A 20,081-nucleotide genomic window follows, 5' to 3' on the forward strand; every position below is an offset into this window, starting at 1 on the left:
TGAAAGAGCTACATTGGCTACCAGTATACTTCCGTATCATGTACAAAACCATATGTATCATTTTCAAAACTATACATCAATGCACTTCCCTCGATCTTCAATTTCCTCTCCAAGTATACAACTCGACAAGACCTACCAGAGATGTTTATAGAGGCACACTCCAAGTTCCCCCTGCAAAAACGACTAGACACATTACCCTAAGAGATCGCGCCACCTCCACAGCTGGCCCCCTTCTGTGGAATTCATTGCCCACAGATCTCAGACTGGAACCTTGCCTCCCAACTTTTAGGAAAAGACTTAAGACTTGGTTATTCAAGCAAGCTTTCCAAGACACAATTTAATGACACAATCCAAGGACACAACCCAAGGACTCCTCAAAACATTCAGCCATTAATCATGCCATTTGTACATAACTTGTAATGTGACTTGTATATCGTTTAACCATTTATTCTTTCCTTTTTCTTCCTCTTCACCAAGTTCTGCCACCCTTGTTAATTGTAACTGTACTTTCGGTCACCTGAGTTCTAGTTTGATGTATTTAATGCACTCCCGTTTCATGTAAACCAGCAAGATATGTTCTCATGATTGCCGGTATATAAAAACCTTAAATAAATAAATAAATAAAAATATGACATATATATAGCATATAACATATATATAGCGTATAACATATAGCATATGATTAATAGCAGTTGATGGATTTGTCCTCCAAGAACTTATCCAAACCTTTTTTTAACCCAGCTACACTAACTGTACTAACCACATCCTCTGGCAACAAATTCCAGAGCTTTATTGTGCGTTGAGTGAAAAAGAATTTTCTCCGATTAGTCTTAAATGTTCTACTTGCTAACTTCATGGAATGCCCCCTAGTCCTTCTATTATTTGAAAGTGTAAATAACCGAGTTACATCTACTCGTTCAAGACCTCTCATGATCTTAAAGACCTCTATCATATCCCCCCTCAGCCGTCTCTTTTCCAAGCTGAACAGCCCTAACCTCTTCAGCCTTTCCACATAGGGGAGCTGTTCCATCCCCTTTATCATTTTGGTTGCCCTTCTCTGTACTGGAACTGCCCACCCCTGTCTTGTAAGGTATCACAGTCCACTTGTGATTTAACTACTCTGAATAATTTTGTATCATCTGCAAATTTGATAACCTCACTCGTCGTATTCCTTTCTAGATCATTTATATATATATTGAAAAGCACCGGTCCAAGTACAGATCCCTGAGGCACTCCACTGTTTACCCTTTTCCACTGAGAAAAATGACCATTTAATCCTACTCTCTGTTTCCTGTCTTTTAACCAGTTTGTAATCTACGAAAGGACATCGCCTCCTATCCCATGACTTTTTAGTTTTCGTAGAAGCCTCTCATAAGGGACTTTGTCAAATGCCTTCTGAAAATCCAAATACACTACATCTACCGGTTCCCCTTTATCCACATGTTTATTAACCCCTTCAAAAAAATGAAGATTTGTTAGGCAAGACTTCCCTTGGGTAAATCCATGTTGACTGTGTTCCATTAAACCATCTTTCTATATGCTCTACGATTTTGATCTTGAGAATAGTTTCCACTATTTTTTCCGGCACCGAAGTCAGGCTCACTGGCCTATAGTTACCCGGATCACCTCTGGAGCCTTTTTTAAATATTGGGGTTACATTGGCTACCCTCCAGTCTTCAGGTACAATGGATGATTTTAACGATAGGTTACAAATTTTAACTAATAGATCAGAAATTTCATTTTTCAGTTCCTTCAGTACCCTAGGATGCATACGCATCGGGTCCAGGTGATTTGCTACTCTTTAGTTTATCAATCTGGCCAACTACATCTTCCAGGTTCACAGTGATTTTGTTCAGTTCATCTGACTCATCACCCCTGAAAACCATCTCCGGAACTGGTATCTCCCCACCATTCTCATTAGTAAACACTGAAGCAAAGAATTCATTTAGTTTTTCTGCAATGGCCTTATCTTCCCTAAGAGCCCCTTTAACATTTTTTTTTTTTTAGCAGTTAAAACCTATTACATATCAGAGTTAACTTATTCCACAAAAAGGGCACTAAAACAGGAGTAAAAAGCTGTGCTAATGTTAGCACCCCTTATTACATCAGCCCCTGGGAAAGAGAAGTATATCTTCCCCACCCCACCTCATCGGCACTGCATCTGGGCCATGTAATTTGAGGAAGCTTCCTGGCATCCAAAAGGTTGAGAAACACTGTCCTAATAGACACAGGGGCCAGAAATGGCATTTGCTCTACACTGAAGTTCACATACCAAAGTCCCCATTCATACCAGGAGGGATGGCTTGGTTCCACGACACCTCGATAAATCTGCAAGCCAAAAACAGCAGACCGTGGAGTAAGGGACTGACCCTGGCAGAGACTCCTGCAGAATATGGAGCACAGGGGCTACAAATGCCAGACTCTCCAGTAGAATTCAGAACCCAAAAGGTTAAAAATGGTGGCAGCTACGGGCCAGATTCACTAAGCTACCTTTCCACAGATATAGAATAGAAAGAAAGCCTTAGTGAATCAGGCCCATCTGTGTCATAAGTTTTCAAAATTAAGTTGCCTGCCCTAAGATTTTAACATTTTGGAAATAAATTGCATTACACGTAGTCAAACCTTTGGGCTTTTAATTGGATTATCTATACATAAAAGGTTACGGTGATGATTCATCTGTTAGAAAAAAATATATATAAGGTGATATCTTTTTATTGGACTAAAATACATTTCTCGACTAGCTTTCGAGAGCTAAGTCTCTTTTTTTTCAAGTCAAAATTCAAATGAGCAAATTATACAATTTTACTAGGAAATATGTGTGGTTACAATCAGTGAATCATAAAAGGCATACCCCATTGATAGGGTGCATTCAAATGGACTAACACTGCAGCTGTTAGAAACAGCAAGATGTACTGTGGTAAGAGGTGGAAATCCCCAACAATGCTTTATTGATGCTTTGTTTCTGGGTTGTTCTTTTAATGGAAAATTTGACATTTACATTATATAGATATAGAATATATACCTTTGATGACCTTTTCTTGAACTGGTGGGTGAATGGATTTATTCCACAAAAGCAGTTGTATCCTGCCACACTTTATATAAACTCAGTCCTCTGAAATTAGAATTTTAGGATGTACTTTGATCGAGTTTCACGTTTTAGCTTCTACTGAATGAAAAGATTGTGGACAGTCTTGTTCTAAATTAGAAACAGCTGCCTGTAGGCATCTCATAGAAGTACTAGATGCAAAAATAGAGTATTTATTTCATATAATTTAAAGTTCACATAGCAGTCCCCAGCAGTAGGATGATTTGTCTTTCATGCTTGTCCTATTTGTCGGTCTGAAGATGGCTGATAAGACCAATCTGGGATCATTAAACCAGGGAATCAAAATGTCAGTTCATATGTGATCTTAATATTATATTAATTCTCTTTTTCATCCATTCAGTCTCTGAGGTGTCTGCTTGATTATGTTTTTAGTACTTGTTTTGCTGTGAGAGGTATATTGTTCTAGAATCCTTACATCCATAATGAGAAAAAAGTGTAAAGCTCTGATCTACAATATTATAAAAAAAATAAAATAAAAATTAATATCTTCAAGCTTTATCATGCCTACACTGTAACCTAGACCAAAAAGAGTGGCTTCAGGTAACAGACAGAGGTTTTGAAATGAGGTTTGGAGAGAGTGTTGATGAGTTGAACACACCCTGAGGGATGGGGCAGAGGGTTATTTCAGAGAGAAGCAGCAGTAGAGAAGGATCTACCACTGGAAGTGGTTTAATTATGGTTTAGGTCACCTTTCTTAGAAGTGCAGGAATAAGAAAGGTGAATAGAAAGAAAGGAAGGTCCATGAAGAATTCTAGTTAACAAAAGGGAAATCTCTGCAGATGAGTGGGAGATGGTCCCTACTTCAAGCAGGTAAGGAGATGAGCAGCATCTCCTAAAGGAGCTAGGGAAGGCTATAGAGGAGGGAGCTGATGCAATTAAAATATGAGCATGGCACAGCAGACAACAAAACAAAGTACAGTTTTCCCCAACCTCAACCCCACAAAAGCAATTGGCAATTTCCAATAAGGACTTTCATAAGGATGCCGAAGTAGGAACTAGAGGTCTTAAAGGCCAAAATTAACCCACATTTTAAAGAGCCTCATTGGTCAGTCCTTCTCTAAGGACCACTAATTTTTCCAATAAATTGATACAGACTGACCTTCGACCTTAAAATTCTATACCTATATATATATACACATATATATACACATATATATATATATACATACACACACACACAAAAAGAATGTGTTAAAAAGGTTGCCCCTCTGCTAAATAGATTTTGCTTCAGCTTCCTTTGTCCTCTACTGCCCTCTAGGGAAAAACCATGTCCACAGCATATACATAAAATACATGCATGTACTTAGAGACCTCTGTTTTCACTTTTTATTTTATTTTGCCTGGGAATTTAACAGTTTATTACAAAAACAACAGGAGAACTCAGGTGGTGACTTCTAATTTTTTGTTCTTATAAGAAAACACTGATAAATTCCTGGGAAAAATAAAAACTAAAAAAAAAAAAAAGGTGGTCCCTTCATAAGACTGCATAGTGAAAACATGCAGCAGATACACAAAAGGAATCGCATTAGCATGTTTGAAATTCATGAGCATGGCACACCTTCTAGACCTCAGTGGCATCATTTCTTAGCCATCAAGATTAACCCCAACTCGAAGGCACAGGTATCTCCTGGCACCACATCCCTCAAAGTCACTAAACCGTCATGTGGGCACAAAGAAGAGACAGAAAGGGGGAAAGGCAGAGAGGTAAGTTTGAACAAGTGGATAGACAGTCCTGGGAAAGTGACCAAGAGCTCTGTCCTGTCACTTTATCTGCATCCCTCCTGTCCTGTTCTTACCAGCCTCCAACGCATCACTTCCGGCTGCTCTCCTTAATTCACTGAAGCAATCATATTATAGGGGGGAGTCACAAACTAGTGCAACTGGTATGAGATCCCATTGATCAATATTTATTTATTTTGGATATCATGTCACAAAAATAGCCTCACAAACACATCCTGCACAATGCACGCAGATCCTTTTCTAGGTGACGTTTGGAACCAGGTTGCTCCCAGGGGAACTGGAGAGACACTGCGTGGTGACAATTTAGGGAAACTGGCACAGCCAGCAAATCAGAATCTCTAAAGGATGAAGCTTGCTAGCCATTTTGTTGCTAATAATTCAGTTTTACTTTGCATGTCTTTATGATGCTTTTTGAAATGTTTTTAATTAACATATAAAAGTTTTAGTATCATAGTGTACCACAGCACCCAGACAGCTGGAGTCAAGAGACCGAGCAGCAGGACCCATCAACCCTCTTCCTTCCATTTGCCTTCAGGCATCACAACTGTAAACAAGTGTCCAATCCTCTTTAGACTATTACAGTGTCCCCCTAACCATACCATTTTTAATCAATAGTGCAGTTCTGCTTCTGTATTACTGCACAGTGCACACCACATAGAGAATGTAGTGCTCTTATGAGTGATTAGAAAAATGTTATATTTAAACTAAAAGCATATTATCACCGATCCTTAGAGACACCACCAATGCGTGGGTGGTTCCACGTGTAGTGTGTATGTCATGTACCCTGTGCAAATAAGAGTGGAGTAGACAATGCCCCAGTTGAACAGGTGCAAGTCTCAGCTCATTAGGATTCCTGACCAGGCACAATAAGTGAATATACATGGAGGGGGGGGGGGGGGGGAAGAAATGACTCATTTTTTAAAACACTCTTTATCTGGATTGTCATTTATGTTAAAGGGCATGGGGCAGAGCTGGTATGGCTGCTTGCAATAATTCCCCCTCACATGGGTGTACAGCAAGTCCACGGGACTCTCCCTTTTAACCTGTCAGACTCCTCAGGTACAGGTTTAATAACAGCCTAATAGGAGGTGGAAGCAGCTTATATTTCAAGCAGTTTAGACCACAGTTCTATCACCCCCTTAACACCACTGTTTGTACAGACAAATATGTGCACAGATATTAGACATAGGGCAAAAGACCCCAAAAGGGGGTCACATTAGCACAAGTTGTGTCCATGGTTTATGTAACCCATGTCACTGCCATCTCCTCTTCCCCACCATTCTGCATGGAACATTACCCCTAATATTTATTATCCATATAGCACTGTCCGTGCACCTCTCGTGGCCTAATATAAATAACACATGTTCACAAGCTCAAGACCCCAGCCCACAAAAGAACAATCCACATTTGAGAACAGGGAAATTAAGTGACATACGTAGGATCAAACTGTAAATGGTGGTCTTAACTGCACTTTTGCTCTAATCACCAGGGTGCAGCAGAGTTAAAATTAACAGGTAGAAAAAAGCAAGAAGAACAGGCACATGATATTAACCCACTAAAAAATAAAATTAGTTCCAGGAAAACTAAGAGAAGTTGGAAAGAGATGGTACCTCGGTAAGGCTAATAGGTATTTAAAGATTAGATAATATGGATGCAAACTTACAACTGGAACAGCAGAACACGTGAAGACCATTTTATATTAGGGTCTGTCTAGCATCTTGCTTTTGGTAAAATGAATGTAATTTACAGTTAAAGGGCCAGGCCAGACATCTCTGCCTTCACGATTCCCAGCTCCTGGCAGAGCTTCCCTTATTTGTAAAACATTTTGCTAAGCGTTCCCTAGAAAACCCTCTAAAAACCTACGCTTTGGTGTACGTGTAAACAGTTTCTGTAACAGAGCCTTCCACATTCAAATGTGCCTCGTAACTCTTCCACAAGGGACGACAGATGGAGGAGAAAACATGGGGGCAAAGGGATGCAAGCGAAGCTTATTTTTGCCTTGGCTCCTTAAGGTGATTATTGTCCAGACCAGTCCAAAAGTCCTCGCAGGAGACTTCACATTAATCCTGCCACCTATTCTGCTTTTTAGTGGCTCAGCACAGAATTTTCCCCTCCCCACAAAATTACTTGCATGTACAAGAGGAGCTTTGCTTCACTGTGACCTGTCTAGACACCATCACAAAATGCCCAGAAGTCCTCCTTCAGTCCCAAAATACTGTCACGAAGGCAAGAAATAGAGAGAGGATTGCACTTCAGCTGCCTACTCTGTCATCATAAGCCAGATCCAGGGGCCCCACCCCCAGTTACAAAAGGGTCTCTACGGGCCCTCACAGTCATTTTCTGCCAGGTCCATAGGTCAGATCTGTAGTTTCTTCTGCAAGCCCTTCATCATTCCTCACTCGTCTTTCTTCACCTCTGTGGCCCATTGATCTGTAAAAGACACCATTGGAGGTCAGTATGTTCCACAGGAAGAGCAGTAATGGGTCATGGAAGATGCAGAAGCAGAGCCAAATATTATTAGTGTGACTGGGCAAAACCCAAACAGACAGTCTGGCATACTGCATGGACGTCGATCTCAAACACAAAGAGAGAAACTGGTAGCATGCATTGTAGAAACGATCAGGCCTATGTAATCTACCCATTTAACCCTGGTCAGGAGCCTCTGTGCTTTTTCCAGGCCTTCTTGAATTTTGATACCATTTCTTCCCCTCCCCCCCCCCTGCAGTGAGGGGCTCTTCCAGGCACCCATGACCCTTCCTGTAAAGGAAGCCTTCCTTTTATGACTCCTGAGCCTATCGTCAAACGTTCTACCAAATCCTCTTGTACTACAACCATTGTACACTATTTATTCCGTTACCATATGTAAATGTTTATGGTCATCTTTATGGAATTGGCAAAAAAAAAAGTGTAAGAAAGCCACCCATCAGTTAAGTTTGTACAATTTTATCTTAATGTTTGCTCAAATCTTCTCCTGGATACGAAAATAATACTAGAAAAGTGTAAAAGCAAAGATTGGTGTAGAAAGGCCTGAGAGACGTTTGCCCCACCTTGAAATTCACTCCTTAGTGGGAAGTTCTACAATGGTTTCTGCACAAGTGGGTTGGTTTTTTTTTTTTTCTTAAATGATATTTCTGTGGAAAATGTTCCCTTCCACAAGTTGCAGGAAACAAAAGCCTTGGATAAAAAGATTATTTCAAAACTGGGCAATCGACAGCCATGATTTTCCACCTGCTCCTTAAATCTGGCCCAGTCTCTCCTCACACTGGACTTCTGGTGCAGCCTCTGCTTTTACTACTTTCTCCAGAACGGATTCATATACAAATATTGCAATCGCCTTGGGCGTCTCCCTCTGCACCCCCGAATCCCCTGTGGTTCTCCCTATCCCCTTGGGGGTCACCCTAGAAGCTGGTTACAGCCAGGTCTGTCCTTTTGCAGCACATTTCAAATGCGCTAAGAAGCAGAAGAAGGCAGGTAACCGGTGCTGAATCCCGGTTTACTCTCTGTAAGCCCAGGTGGGATGAATGATGGCAAGTCCATTTTTTATTTGTAGACAGAAACATGTTTGGGGCCCCTTAAACTCTTGGCAAGACAGATAGCACAATGTGTTTGCTTTTGCCAGGATGCCACTGGGAAGAAAAAAAAAAAAAAAAAAGAAGGATTACACTCCAGAGCAAATATATCAAAGCCTTTATTTTTAGGCCTGCCAATCAGAGCAATTACAGCCACAATATGTGATCACTTTTAGAATTTATCCGATTCAGAATTACTGGATGCATTGATCAATTTACAGTCTCTCATGTTCCAGCTTTGGTTACTAACCAATGCACGCTCCATTTAATCAAAAAGATGTGCCCTTTTGCTGCAGCTATCAGCCTAAGCCTACATTCTCCCCAGCGTAGTGCCCAACTCTTTCCACGTCACTCCAAGATTTCACCCCACACAGCAAATTTGTTTCTTGGCAGTTTTACTTGTTACATTGAAAATGCCTGGTCACCTGAATCCATGGTTAATCTACGGAAAGGACAATGCTGTCTCCGCGTGATCTCATGTGGCAGACACCTTTGCACCCAACAGGAACTATACCCGCGCACAGGTAATGTTCAATGCTGAGGCAGGGCAGAGGTGAGAGAGCCAGCTTGAGAAAATAAGTTGCAGTGTAGGATTGTGACTATTAGGATCTAATATAAAATGCTGTAGAATTGTTTGGGGAGTTTCCAAGCTCCGTTTCCCTCTCTCTCTCTCTACTGCCTGCCTTGTTCCTTCCTACCGGGGGGACGACAAGGTAAACAGCTGGCGGGCAGCAAGTGCCACTGGCTCAGCTCCAGTCCAGAGGTGTCTGCTTGTTTTGTATATTTCCGATTAGGATTGGTTTGCTGTACCTTTCACAAACAGTATCAGCAGCTGTCATTCTTCTGATCTACAATACAAGAGAGGTTATACTCAGCACTGTAAAGGGCCATGAGGATGGCAGGGTTCGGGAGAAGCAGCCTGTGATGTCTTCTACGTGGCATCTGAGCCTCAAGAGGGCACGTGTTACACAGAACCTAGAGGTTAGCAGAGGGAGATGCTCTACCAAATATTGCTGAGAAGTGATTGGCAGAGGTCAGCCAGCTCCCGCCATCCACCACCAGGGAGGTGCCAGTCACGTAGGATGCCAGGGGACTCGCCAGATACAAGGCGCTGTGAGCAATCTCCGTTTTATTGCCTGCCCGCTGCAGTGGAACTGTGCTGAAGTGAGCAGCTTCTTCTGCCTCAAGACCACCTGAGGAAAGAGAGCACATACTATGGTCATGCCTAGAAGAGACCATCTTTAAACATGGTCTTATTTCAGGCAGCGTTAAGACGCAAATATAGGAGAAATAATGTGTGATCTTCCGGACCCACTCCCCTCCCATTGCTGAAATGGAGTCTCACCCCACATCCCAACTATCCCATTTTCTACAATCCCAATCACATCCGATCACTAGGGCTCTTAAGGTGATCGGATGTGGTTGGGATTGTAGAATTTGGTTATCATTCTGGTTTTCTTTCCCTCTGCTGGTCCCCTTTATTGGCAGAGGTCTGCAAGGGAATCCTCCTCTGCCTTCTACCAGGCAGAGCTTGATAATGACTCTGATGCCAGCAGGGGTTGCAGTTCCTGCTCTGCTGATGATTGCCCCACTTCCCACTGGAGGAGGCAGTTCAAGCTGTCAGGTTTGACAGCAAGTGGTTTGTAAAAAAAAAAAAAAAAAAACCAAAAAAACAAAACAAACAAAAAAAACAAACCCAGTTAGAAATGTCACTGAAGTTACCCAGATTCTATATAATGCAGATCTTCCCAAACCCAAATCTTGCTAAACTTTGCAAACTTTCATGTTTTGTTGCCTGATGAACAATTTTAAGCAGACTCCTCGAGCTGAGGGTGAAGAAGCAAAGCTCCCCTGTGTATCTGAAGCCGAACCAGCTGTGGGTTGCGTCCTTGCTTTGTCACAGCCACTAAAGCTGGCAGAGCTAGAATGTGCTTGAGAAAGAGCCACGGGGACTCCCCAACTTACCAAGCCGGCGGAACCCCTCCGTGCCAGAGATAGGACCCGGGGCCAGGCTGTTTATTCGCACGTTGCTGGGGCCCCACTCCACAGCCAAGTGCTTCGTCATGGTGTCTGAGAGGAGGAAGGTAGGCAGGAATGAAGAGACAACAGCAATGCAGAGGGAGCAATGACAGATCACAGGAGAACAGGCTGGGGGGGCAGTTAACAGAAGCAGCTGGGGCTCTTCAGGGAAAATCCATGCCGCAGTTTTACTCAAGTCATCTCAGATGTCATTCAGTGCATTCATGCCATGCAGCGCATCCCTCTCATTTTTGCCAGGCATGAGCGGCTGGAGGAGGCATCATTCAGTGGATGTGTTCCCCACAGCACGTCCTCCAGTCCCCTCTTCCTCTCCCCACCCCCATTGCCTGCCATGAGCGAGCTGCCAGGGATGGCATCATTCGATGTTAATCCAAAACGCACCGACACATTGAAGTAACAGCACGTCAGCACACAACAGTGAGAGAGCAGCAGGTGCAAAGCGGAAGGACTTCGGGTTAGTGTTACTAGGGCAATGTCATCCCACAAGGGGAGTTGTGTATGGAGTTCAGGAGGAGAAGCTGCAGGGCAGGGCGGAGGTGAATTAGCAGAGCTGGGCTCCTGTGTCATCTTTTCAGGCGAGGGGGTTAGCTTGTATCACATTTTATATGGTAGTTACTTTGTTTGTAGCTGTCTTCTGTTTGTACAATTTTATGCATTTTGCATTGTACTCTGCCTCAAATGCTGGATGCGTGCAGGACACAAATTGGTTTTTTTTTAAATTTAAATACATGTAAAGAGAAGTCTGCGCCACACCTGGTTCTAGCCAAAGTTATCACCAAACATTAAAAATACTCAAAATTTTTACATAACTAGGGAAATAGAAACAGCAAATGAAAGAAGTGCTTACCTACAGCTGCCTTGGCGGTGCCAGCGTGCATCTGGAGCGCCCGACCTCTGTAACCCAAGGTGGCAGTGATATTTACAATAACACCACCATGATCCTAAAATGACACGAACAGTAACTTCCATCAGGGTTCAGGAATACCAACAGGGGTGGACTGGAGGCCTCCTGCACAGATTTACTTCTGCCAATGTGGTGCGCACACAGTTTCACAGGCAGCAGTGCAATGGTAACAAAAACAAAACCTACATTTTTAAGAAATTTAAAATAAAAAACTCTTTAGCTTTGGTTTCTTTGATAACGGCCACAGTGAGAAGCTGAAATTGTATATACAGATACAAGACAGAGCTGGAGATCTGGAACAAGTCATAGTCAACAATAGATATAACATACATAGAAACACCAAGACACAGTCATAACTGGATAGCACAGAGAGGAGGGGTCAGCATGGATGGAAACCAGAGCTGGAAATGAAGCAGTCTACACACTAGCACTTTTCTCTGCTTCACTCTCTCCCTGATGAATAGATAAGGTGGTCAACTGCAGCAGGTGGGGGACCCACTCACTTAGGGATGAACTAGCATTTGAAAATGACATGGAAAACACATGTTTTGTTTCAAACCTGAAACTACACAAAAATACAACAAAATTTAATTTTGTTTTAGCACATGCTAAAACAAACAAAAAAAAATGAAATAAACATGAAACAAAATTATTTAAAAACTAAATGAAAAACTTCTCATGCACACCACTAACCCTTACTGGCTACCAGAGTTCCAAGAGCTGACACAGCATGCTTTCCTGTAAGCATAATTCTCAAACTATTTTATAAGAAATCTGTCATACTTCTGAACTAAACAGCTTTGTTAAAATAGCAAAGCATTTCTGGAACATGACATCTTGAATAGCTTTATCAGGACTCGATGTATATGTGAAAGATCATATGACAACAGCTAGCCTATTTCAATCTTCAATAAATAAAGTATTTGCAAAGCTGGCCAATGATCAAAGTCACTTGTCTGCAGACATTTAGAAAACCAAAGGTTGAAATGGACTTCAAAACTGAAGGGCTGAGAGGAAGAGAACCAACAAGATGGCTCTGATTGCCATACACATCTACAATTCAGTCTTTTAAAATGCCAACCCAGAGGCTTGGAAAAAAACGTAGAAGAAACTATCCCCGTCCTACCTTCTGAGAACATCCCAGAGGTCTGAATGAAGGCGCTGAATGAAAACATGCTACCTTATCAGAGTCTGCTGGCAGGAGAATAGCCATGGGAGCAAGATTTCTCAGGACACAGAAGATGCTTCAGGAGTCAATGTTTGCTGCCTTAAGGTTCTTGAATTATCCTAACTAATCTTGGGGATAGTTTAGTTTGTGAAGTGGATAAAGCTGTGTACCTTTTTTATTCCAAGTTAATATGTTAGTGTAATTTCAAAGCTTGCAAGAATATGCCAGAGAATGTTGTTATGTACAACAATTTCTAAATTTGTACCTTTTGGAAGTTTTGATAAATTCTGTGCTTAACCGAAAAAAAAACAAACAAACAGATATTTCAGTAATTCTAGACCATCAAAATCAAATCCTTGTTCTAGACTTGAATAAAACTATGCTACGTCATTTCTCAAAGAGCTGTGAATGTGCTCCCTCCTATGCTGCAGCAGGCCCTGCGCTCCCTGCGCCCCGGCTGCTCCTCCCCTCCCCCCCCCCCACCAACTTGTGCTTCCCCCTTTCTGAACAGCAAGCAAGCGCTGGAGGCAGAAGAGCAGCAGCTCATGGATTCTGGGGCTCCCTCCCTCCCCCCCCCCCCTGCTCTGCAATCCTACGCTGGGCTTGCCATGTCCCGGTGGGGTTAGGGAGGAACATGGAAGAGATGGGATGAGATGGGGGGGGGGGGGGGGAACGGGGACACACAGGGTGAGACAAAATGGAGAGGAGGAAACAAACTGAGTACGCCTCAAAGGGATGAGAGAGGTATAGAAGAGAGGCAGAGGAGGGGAGAGAAACCCAAATTGTATCCCACTTCCGGACTGTAGATGGCCTACAGATCAGGGAGGATTTGGGAACCAGCTGCCCATAACATGAGATCAATTGACACAGGATAAAAGCAGAAAATAAGAAAAGTCTTCTAAGGTGAGAACAAGGACGTTATTTACACTTTCGAATAATAGAAGGACTAGGGGGCATTCCATGAAGTTAGCAAGTAGCACATTTAAGACTAATCGGAGAAAATTATTTTTCACTCAAGGCACAATAAAGCTCTGGAATTTGTTGCCAGAGGAGGTGGTTAGTGCAGTTAGTGTAGCCGGGTTCAAAAAAGGTTTGGATAAGTTCTTGGAGGAGAAGTCCAATAACGGCTATTAATCAAGTTTACTTAGGGAATAGCCACTGCTATTAATTGCATCAGTAGCATGGGTTCTTCTTAGTGTTTGGGTAATTGCCAGGTTCTTGTGGCCTGGTTTGGCTTCTGTTGGAAACAGGATGCTGGGCTTGATGGACCCTTGGGGTCTGACCCAGCATGGCAATTTCTTATGTTCTTAAGGCTGGACCAGGTGCACGGATGTTCTCCTGACAACTGCAGCTGTTAAATGGGGGGGAGGGGGGGGGCTACCCAGGCCCTGTGGTAGGAGTACCTGAGCCAGTAGGGGGGTTTTCACTCGAAGGCAGTAAATTACACGACCAAGTTATGTTCTCACCGATTCCGTTGGGACTGTCTGCCGTCAGGGTAGGGTGGCCCCGGTATGGCATCAGACCAGAAGCCCCTGTCTGATAGGGCAGGCGCTTTACTTGCGCATGGCATGCTGACTGGTAATGCCCAAGGCAGATGCCTCTTGGCTTTGCTTGCCAGTGGCAATTCACTACACACCATCTGTATACCTTCTCTTCAGAAATAATCTTTGCTGCAGCTTAGGTTCTTATTGTATTGCTATTTACGGTTATAATAAAGCTGTGGTTTATTGCGTGCTTTGTTACAGTATGGAGGGGTGAGTAGCCCCCTCCCCTATGAAGGGATAGTCGCAACTGCCCAGTGCCATCCACATCGGCGTTTATTTGCCACAAACACTGAATTTCTGCTTGAAACCGATGCTCAGCACTATGCACTGCAGCGGGCACATTCTGACTGCTGGTGGAGGGGAGCAACATTTCGGGGTAGATTTTATAAATCTACACGCGCGCGTACTTTTGTTCGCGCACCAGGCGCAAACAAATGTACGCTGGATTTTATAAGATACGCGCATAGCCGCGCGTATCTTATAAAATCCAGGGTCGGCGCGCGCAAGGGGGTGCACATTTGTGCACCTTGCGCGCGCCGAGTCCTGCGCGTGTTGCCTGTTCCCTCCACCCCCCCCCCCAGCCCTATCTTAACCCCCCCTACCTTTATTCGAAAAGTTACGCCTGCCTCCAGGCAGTAGTAACTTACACGCGCCGGCTGTCTGCTGGCGTGGCAGGCCCCGACACAGGCCGCTGTGTCAGGGCACTCAGCCACACCCCCGGACTGCCCACACGCCCCCCGGACACGCCCCTGAGCAGACACCATGCCCCCTGGCCATGCCCCCGACCACCCCTTTTTGCAAGCCCCAGGACTTACGCACGTCCTGGGGCTTGCGCGCACCACCGAGCCTATGTAAAATAGGCTCGGCGCACGCAGGGGCATTTTAAAAGGGTTATGCGCGTAACCCTTTTAAAATCCGGCCCTTCATGTTTCTGGAGCACATCCTAGTGCAGGAGCCTGCAACTTTAAAAATGAAAAACCCCTTATGAGGGGCTAGTGCTCCCCTAGCGCACAACCCTGATGTGCATGGGATCACGAAGAAGGTACATACCCGGAAACACTTCTCAAAGAGCACTTTGGAGGTGTTGAAGGTGCCTAAGGTGTCAATGTCAATCACAGTCTTGTAGGCATTAAATGACAAAGCACTGGCTGGGCAGAGGAAGTTCCCTGCAGCATCTGAGAAGACAAGACACACAAATCAGTGCACCACAGAATGACAGAGCTGCAGCCGGTGGATGGTAAAGGATTATCCCCTGCCGGGATGGGAATCAGATTGCATATGAGAGACTAGATCCAGAGTCCATGTACCACAGAGAAGGGGCGTTGTGGGCCATGCTACTGATCTGTTGCCATGTAGCACCTTCTCTCCGACCGCCTGATTACCAGCACCAGTTAATGTCAATAAGCAAATGGCCACCAGACTTCAGAGAATGCTCTTCTTTCAAAATAACCCTTCCCTCCCCCAAGCTCACCAGCTGATTTTGACCATCTTAACGCAATCCAAGTTGATCCTCACTGTCTGAAGACAGAGGTCACCAAGGAATCACAAAGATTGGTTCCCAATTATTCAGGACATTACCCACACCACAACCATTAAAAAAAATGTGTTAAAATAATGTAAACGTGCAGGCTGCTTTGTATTTTATTTCCAACAAACTTGGTATAAATTCAGAGACCCCTATGTTGTAGGTCACATACTGCATGGCTGAACATATGAGAAAAGCCAAGCCAAACCATACAAGTTAATTCTAGATTAAAAAGTGTCTATGAATGTTCAAATCTCATCAATTAGCCCAAACATGCCAACATTTTCTTCTCTCTTTTTAAGGGCGTTCATATAGGCATGAATTATTAGACCCAAGTCATAAAGATCATTGGCACACCACTGAAATCACTGGCCCAAAAAAAATGTTTGTACAAACGCAACATTTTGCATTTCCCAACACATTGGCATTTTAGCAACTATGTGCAGAGTTCGACTGCGCCTACACGTTGGCTGTTAGGCTCCTTTCTGTGCTCGTATGCTCAGACTCTTCCCACGTTGTCATTGCTGTTTTGTGAAAATGACAGAGGTGGATTTGCCTGGCATCTAAATGCGTGAATGCCAGAGCAGAGACTGACTGCTTCGCATCGAGGCTTGTTCTGTGAAAAGCCGCAGACCCAGGCAGATGAGTCAAAATGCAATCGTGCCAGGAAGTACAACATATTTTTTTATGAACTTTAAATTTTCTTAACGTTTTCACATTAAGTAGGTCTGCCCTTTTGAAATTTGTACAAAATTATTTTCGGGGCCGGCGATCATGAGGGTGGGCCACCGATCTTTGTGACTTGAGCCTAACACCTTATACCTCTATGAACGCCCTTAAAAAAGGAAAGATACATAAAAAAAACCCAAAAAAAAAACCAACCACTCAAAAATGCTGGTCTCTTGAATTTGTATAGATCACGTTTCCATCCTTGAAGATGACAGTGCTGCACCTGGTCCCCTTCAAAAGAGGAGATTAGGGCAGCACTGCACCCCACACTCCCATGGAGAGAGGGTGACAGCAGCACGGTGCCAGCTCCTGCCGCCGCAGCTTGCTTTTGGTTTGCTGGGTAACCTGATGCCACTTTTCCTGAAAACACCTACTGTTGATGAGTATATCAATCCGCTCAAACTCCCGCAGAGCCTCGTCCACGGCAGCCATGATGGCAGGAGGCTGCCGCACATCCAGGGAGAGAGGGAGGCATCGCTGACCCGTGGCTGCCACCAGCTTCTTTGCGGCCTGAGGAGGGAGCGAGGGGAACAAGTGGGTTAAATACAGACACTTTTGTCTGAATCGCTCTCCAATAGAGGCAAAAGCATACAAAGATATTCAGCAAGGGATCGGCGTTGCCCCTCCAACTCAGAAGTTTCTACACACAGAGCCTCAATTAAACATTCTCCAAATTAAGGTGACTTTCAAAATGTTCCCAAAATAAAGACGCTGGAAGCCCAGGTTTTCAGTTGCCTCCAGCATTCCCAGCGGAGAAAAGCAGGGCTCGGTGGGAGGCACGCGTGCCACCTCATACCAGCCAGCTGCACTCAAGCGTAGAATGGGCAAACCTCCTCCGGTGGCTCACAGCCCTGCCCGGTCTGTGCCAGAGCTCAGGGAGGAAGCAGATAGTTACAGGGCACCGGCAGCTGCACCCTGGCATTAGTAGCACAAGCATGGGATGCTGCTTACTGCTGCACTTACCTGCTCTACACACAACCTTTGAAAAAACATAAGCACCGAAAGCTACAGATCGTGGACCCACCACCCATTTCCTTTTATAGTAGATACATGTTACTACAAACAAAGAGGAGGGCCGCTTTCCTCCGCAGCTGGCAAAGGGCTTGAGAGAAGCCTCCTCTCAGACTATTCTTTTGCCTGGTAGGGGTCAGGCTGCCTCCCTGGGTAGAAGCGACAAGTGCCCGGGCACGGTCTTTACTCCCTGCAGCGTGTCTTATAGTGAGACAGACAGGAAATAAATGCCTGGGGTTGGGGTCTTTCTCCTGGCAGCTTGAGTCACAGTGAGACAGAAGGGTCAGACATTAATCTCTTAGCTTTCACACACACTATTTTTTCTCTTCTGATAGTACGCATCCTGCGGGGATAACACAGGAATATAGTTCACCTTCCTACATGTGCTCCTTGATCAGATGCTTGCTAGTTATCTGGTTCGTTCACACTTCAGGCAACACACTCGTTCGTCAGAGGGCTGGGCTTGTGCCTTCTAGCCAGGGAAAGATTTAGGATTTTGCTGCCCCTTAGGGACTTCTGGTGCTTTTACTCCCTCACCTCCTGTAAGGGGCTGTTACATGCTAGCGAAGGGCTGTCCTCTACTGAAGGAGGTTAGCCAGCTTGCTGCCCCTAAACCTTTGCCATCCTAGGCACAGAAATAACGGGTGCCTACTGACAAATCCAGGGCAGCTCCTAGCAGACCCCCCGATGACAAGACTGCAACAGACCTACAACCTGAAGACATTGGTCCTCGCTGGCCTGCCAGCACAGTTTTTAATGCAGATTCAGAAGACAGCCAGACATTAAAGAGGAAAATGTTCCAGGAAATCCTAGTATGACAGCTCCTTGGTCCCCCGTCCCCCCCTCTCCTCTGCACAGAAGCAAAGATGATGCTTCCTTAGCTGTCCAAAGTGGGTAGGTGGAGTCCTGGGCCTCTGCTCTCATTTGTATTTTACTTTATTTTTATGATAGGGGTTAAACAACTGATTTCAAAATATAAGTTACATCAATTCAGTATCAGTTTTGCTAAAATGTATTTGCTTTTATATACCAGCACATCAAACCTGTGCTCTTTGCAGCGTACTTGTAATTTATTATTTAATATTTCCTCCTCCTAGGCCTTCCAGCATGCACCATCAAACCACTTCAGATGGTCCTGAACGCCTCTGCAAGAATTCTATCAAATGCCAAAAAGAGAGATCATATCACCCCAATTCTCCACCATCTCCACTGGCTTCCAATTAAATACAGGATCCAGTTCAAGTCTTTAATGATGATACATAAGGCCTTACACAACATCGCACCTCTCAACCTAACATTTCAAATTCAATTACACACATCTGTGAAACCAACCAGAAGTGCCTATCAGAACAGACTAATCACACAACCTGTGAAATCCGTTCTGAGGAAACGTGCATTATCCACAGCGGGCCCTTCACTTTGGAACTCGCTCCCTCCAGACCTTCGTTTAGAACCATGCCACTCTACATTTAAAAAGAAACTTAAGACTTGGCTGTTCAAACAAGCTTTCCCCTAGAGCCAAGAACACGAAGAAAAGTCTTTTCAAGCCCACAACGAGTTATTCAGATCTATTTTTTTCTTCCTTTGTTAATCAGAAATTTACACATGCTGACTTCAATGTAAAACTTATTACTTTGTTTTTGTTCAATGTAAAACTTCTTTTATTCTGTTCTATGTAAACCGCTATTTGTAGCGATAGTTACTGTTCTTTGTGAACCGGGGTGATATGTATATTATACAGGAACCTCCGGTATATAAATTAATTTAAATAAATAAATAAATATTTCCCAATTCACAATATCAAAGCAGTATACGTTCAAATATTTAAAATAATCTACAACAAAAATATAATGGTCACCATAAAAATTCAACAATATGTTCTCTATAAAGCCTATAAATTCACTAATAATGCAGGTACAATCAGCCAAGTCAATAAAGGGCAACTGATTACAGATTCTCTAGTCTTATGCTTGTCTGAATAGCCAGGTTTCTAATCCTCTTCGGAATCTCTGCAAATTTGATTCTAGATGAAGTTCTAATGGAATTTCGTTCCAGAAGAGTGGCGCCAAATAGCCGAAAGAAGACTGGCATCTGTGGAATAACCAAAAGAGCCTGCCGAGATGAAAGTAAAGCTTGAATAGGGCAGTAACAGATTAATAAACTGGCTAAGTAAGCAGGATAAGTTTTTAAATGTCTGCGCAGAGGTTAATTCGTGAAGCTGTGGGCAACCAATGCAGCTTGTGCAACAGGGGAGTCACATGGTCACATTTTTTTAGCATTAAACAGAAGAAGCTTTGCTGCTGTATTTTGCAGTAACTATTCTTTTTATAGAGGATACAACGCGACACTGGTACAGCAAATTACAGTAATCTTCTCACCATGGCATGAACGACCTTTTGGAGATCATTTATTTTCAGAACAGATACTCAAGTATTTCAGATGAAAGAAGGTTCTACGAGTTAACACTGCAATTGGATTATGTAATGATAATTTAGAATGTAATTTCACAACCAGGGAAGTAATAACATCCTCAGGATAATTTATTTCATTTTTTCTAACCCATAAGGCTTCTGTTTTAGAAAGGTTTAGTTTCAGCTTGTCGTTCTTTAACCAATTATTTAAGTTTTCAGTAGCCTCAGAATCCAGAGACAACATAAGCTATCAACTGTAGGACGTCAGCATATAAAAGGCTATCAAAGCAGCCAAAACAAATAAATAAATATTAAAAAGAATTAGAGGTGGTAG

At 43.5% G+C, this 20,081-nt stretch overlaps 1 protein-coding gene across 3 annotated transcripts in view; it reads right to left on the reverse strand.

The window, feature by feature from the left end:
- Positions 1–4,987: 4,987 nt before the first annotated feature.
- The window catches only part of DECR2 (2,4-dienoyl-CoA reductase 2), a 30,765-nt gene continuing 15,671 nt past the window's right edge, over positions 4,988–20,081 (reverse strand). For all 3 annotated transcript variants that reach the window (XM_029576750.1, XM_029576752.1, XM_029576751.1), the window contains exons 5-10: positions 16,700–16,835; positions 15,122–15,246; positions 11,303–11,396; positions 10,381–10,485; positions 9,420–9,608; positions 4,988–7,276 (exon numbers count right to left, since the gene is read on the reverse strand). In XM_029576750.1, the coding sequence (XP_029432610.1) occupies positions 7,242–7,276; positions 9,420–9,608; positions 10,381–10,485; positions 11,303–11,396; positions 15,122–15,246; positions 16,700–16,835 (684 nt within the window). In that variant the 3' untranslated portion in view covers positions 4,988–7,241. The remainder of the gene's footprint in view (positions 7,277–9,419; positions 9,609–10,380; positions 10,486–11,302; positions 11,397–15,121; positions 15,247–16,699; positions 16,836–20,081) is intronic.

This window comes from Rhinatrema bivittatum, chromosome 14 (genome assembly GCF_901001135.1).
Source record: "Rhinatrema bivittatum chromosome 14, aRhiBiv1.1, whole genome shotgun sequence".
Taxonomy (NCBI): domain Eukaryota; kingdom Metazoa; phylum Chordata; class Amphibia; order Gymnophiona; family Rhinatrematidae; genus Rhinatrema; species Rhinatrema bivittatum.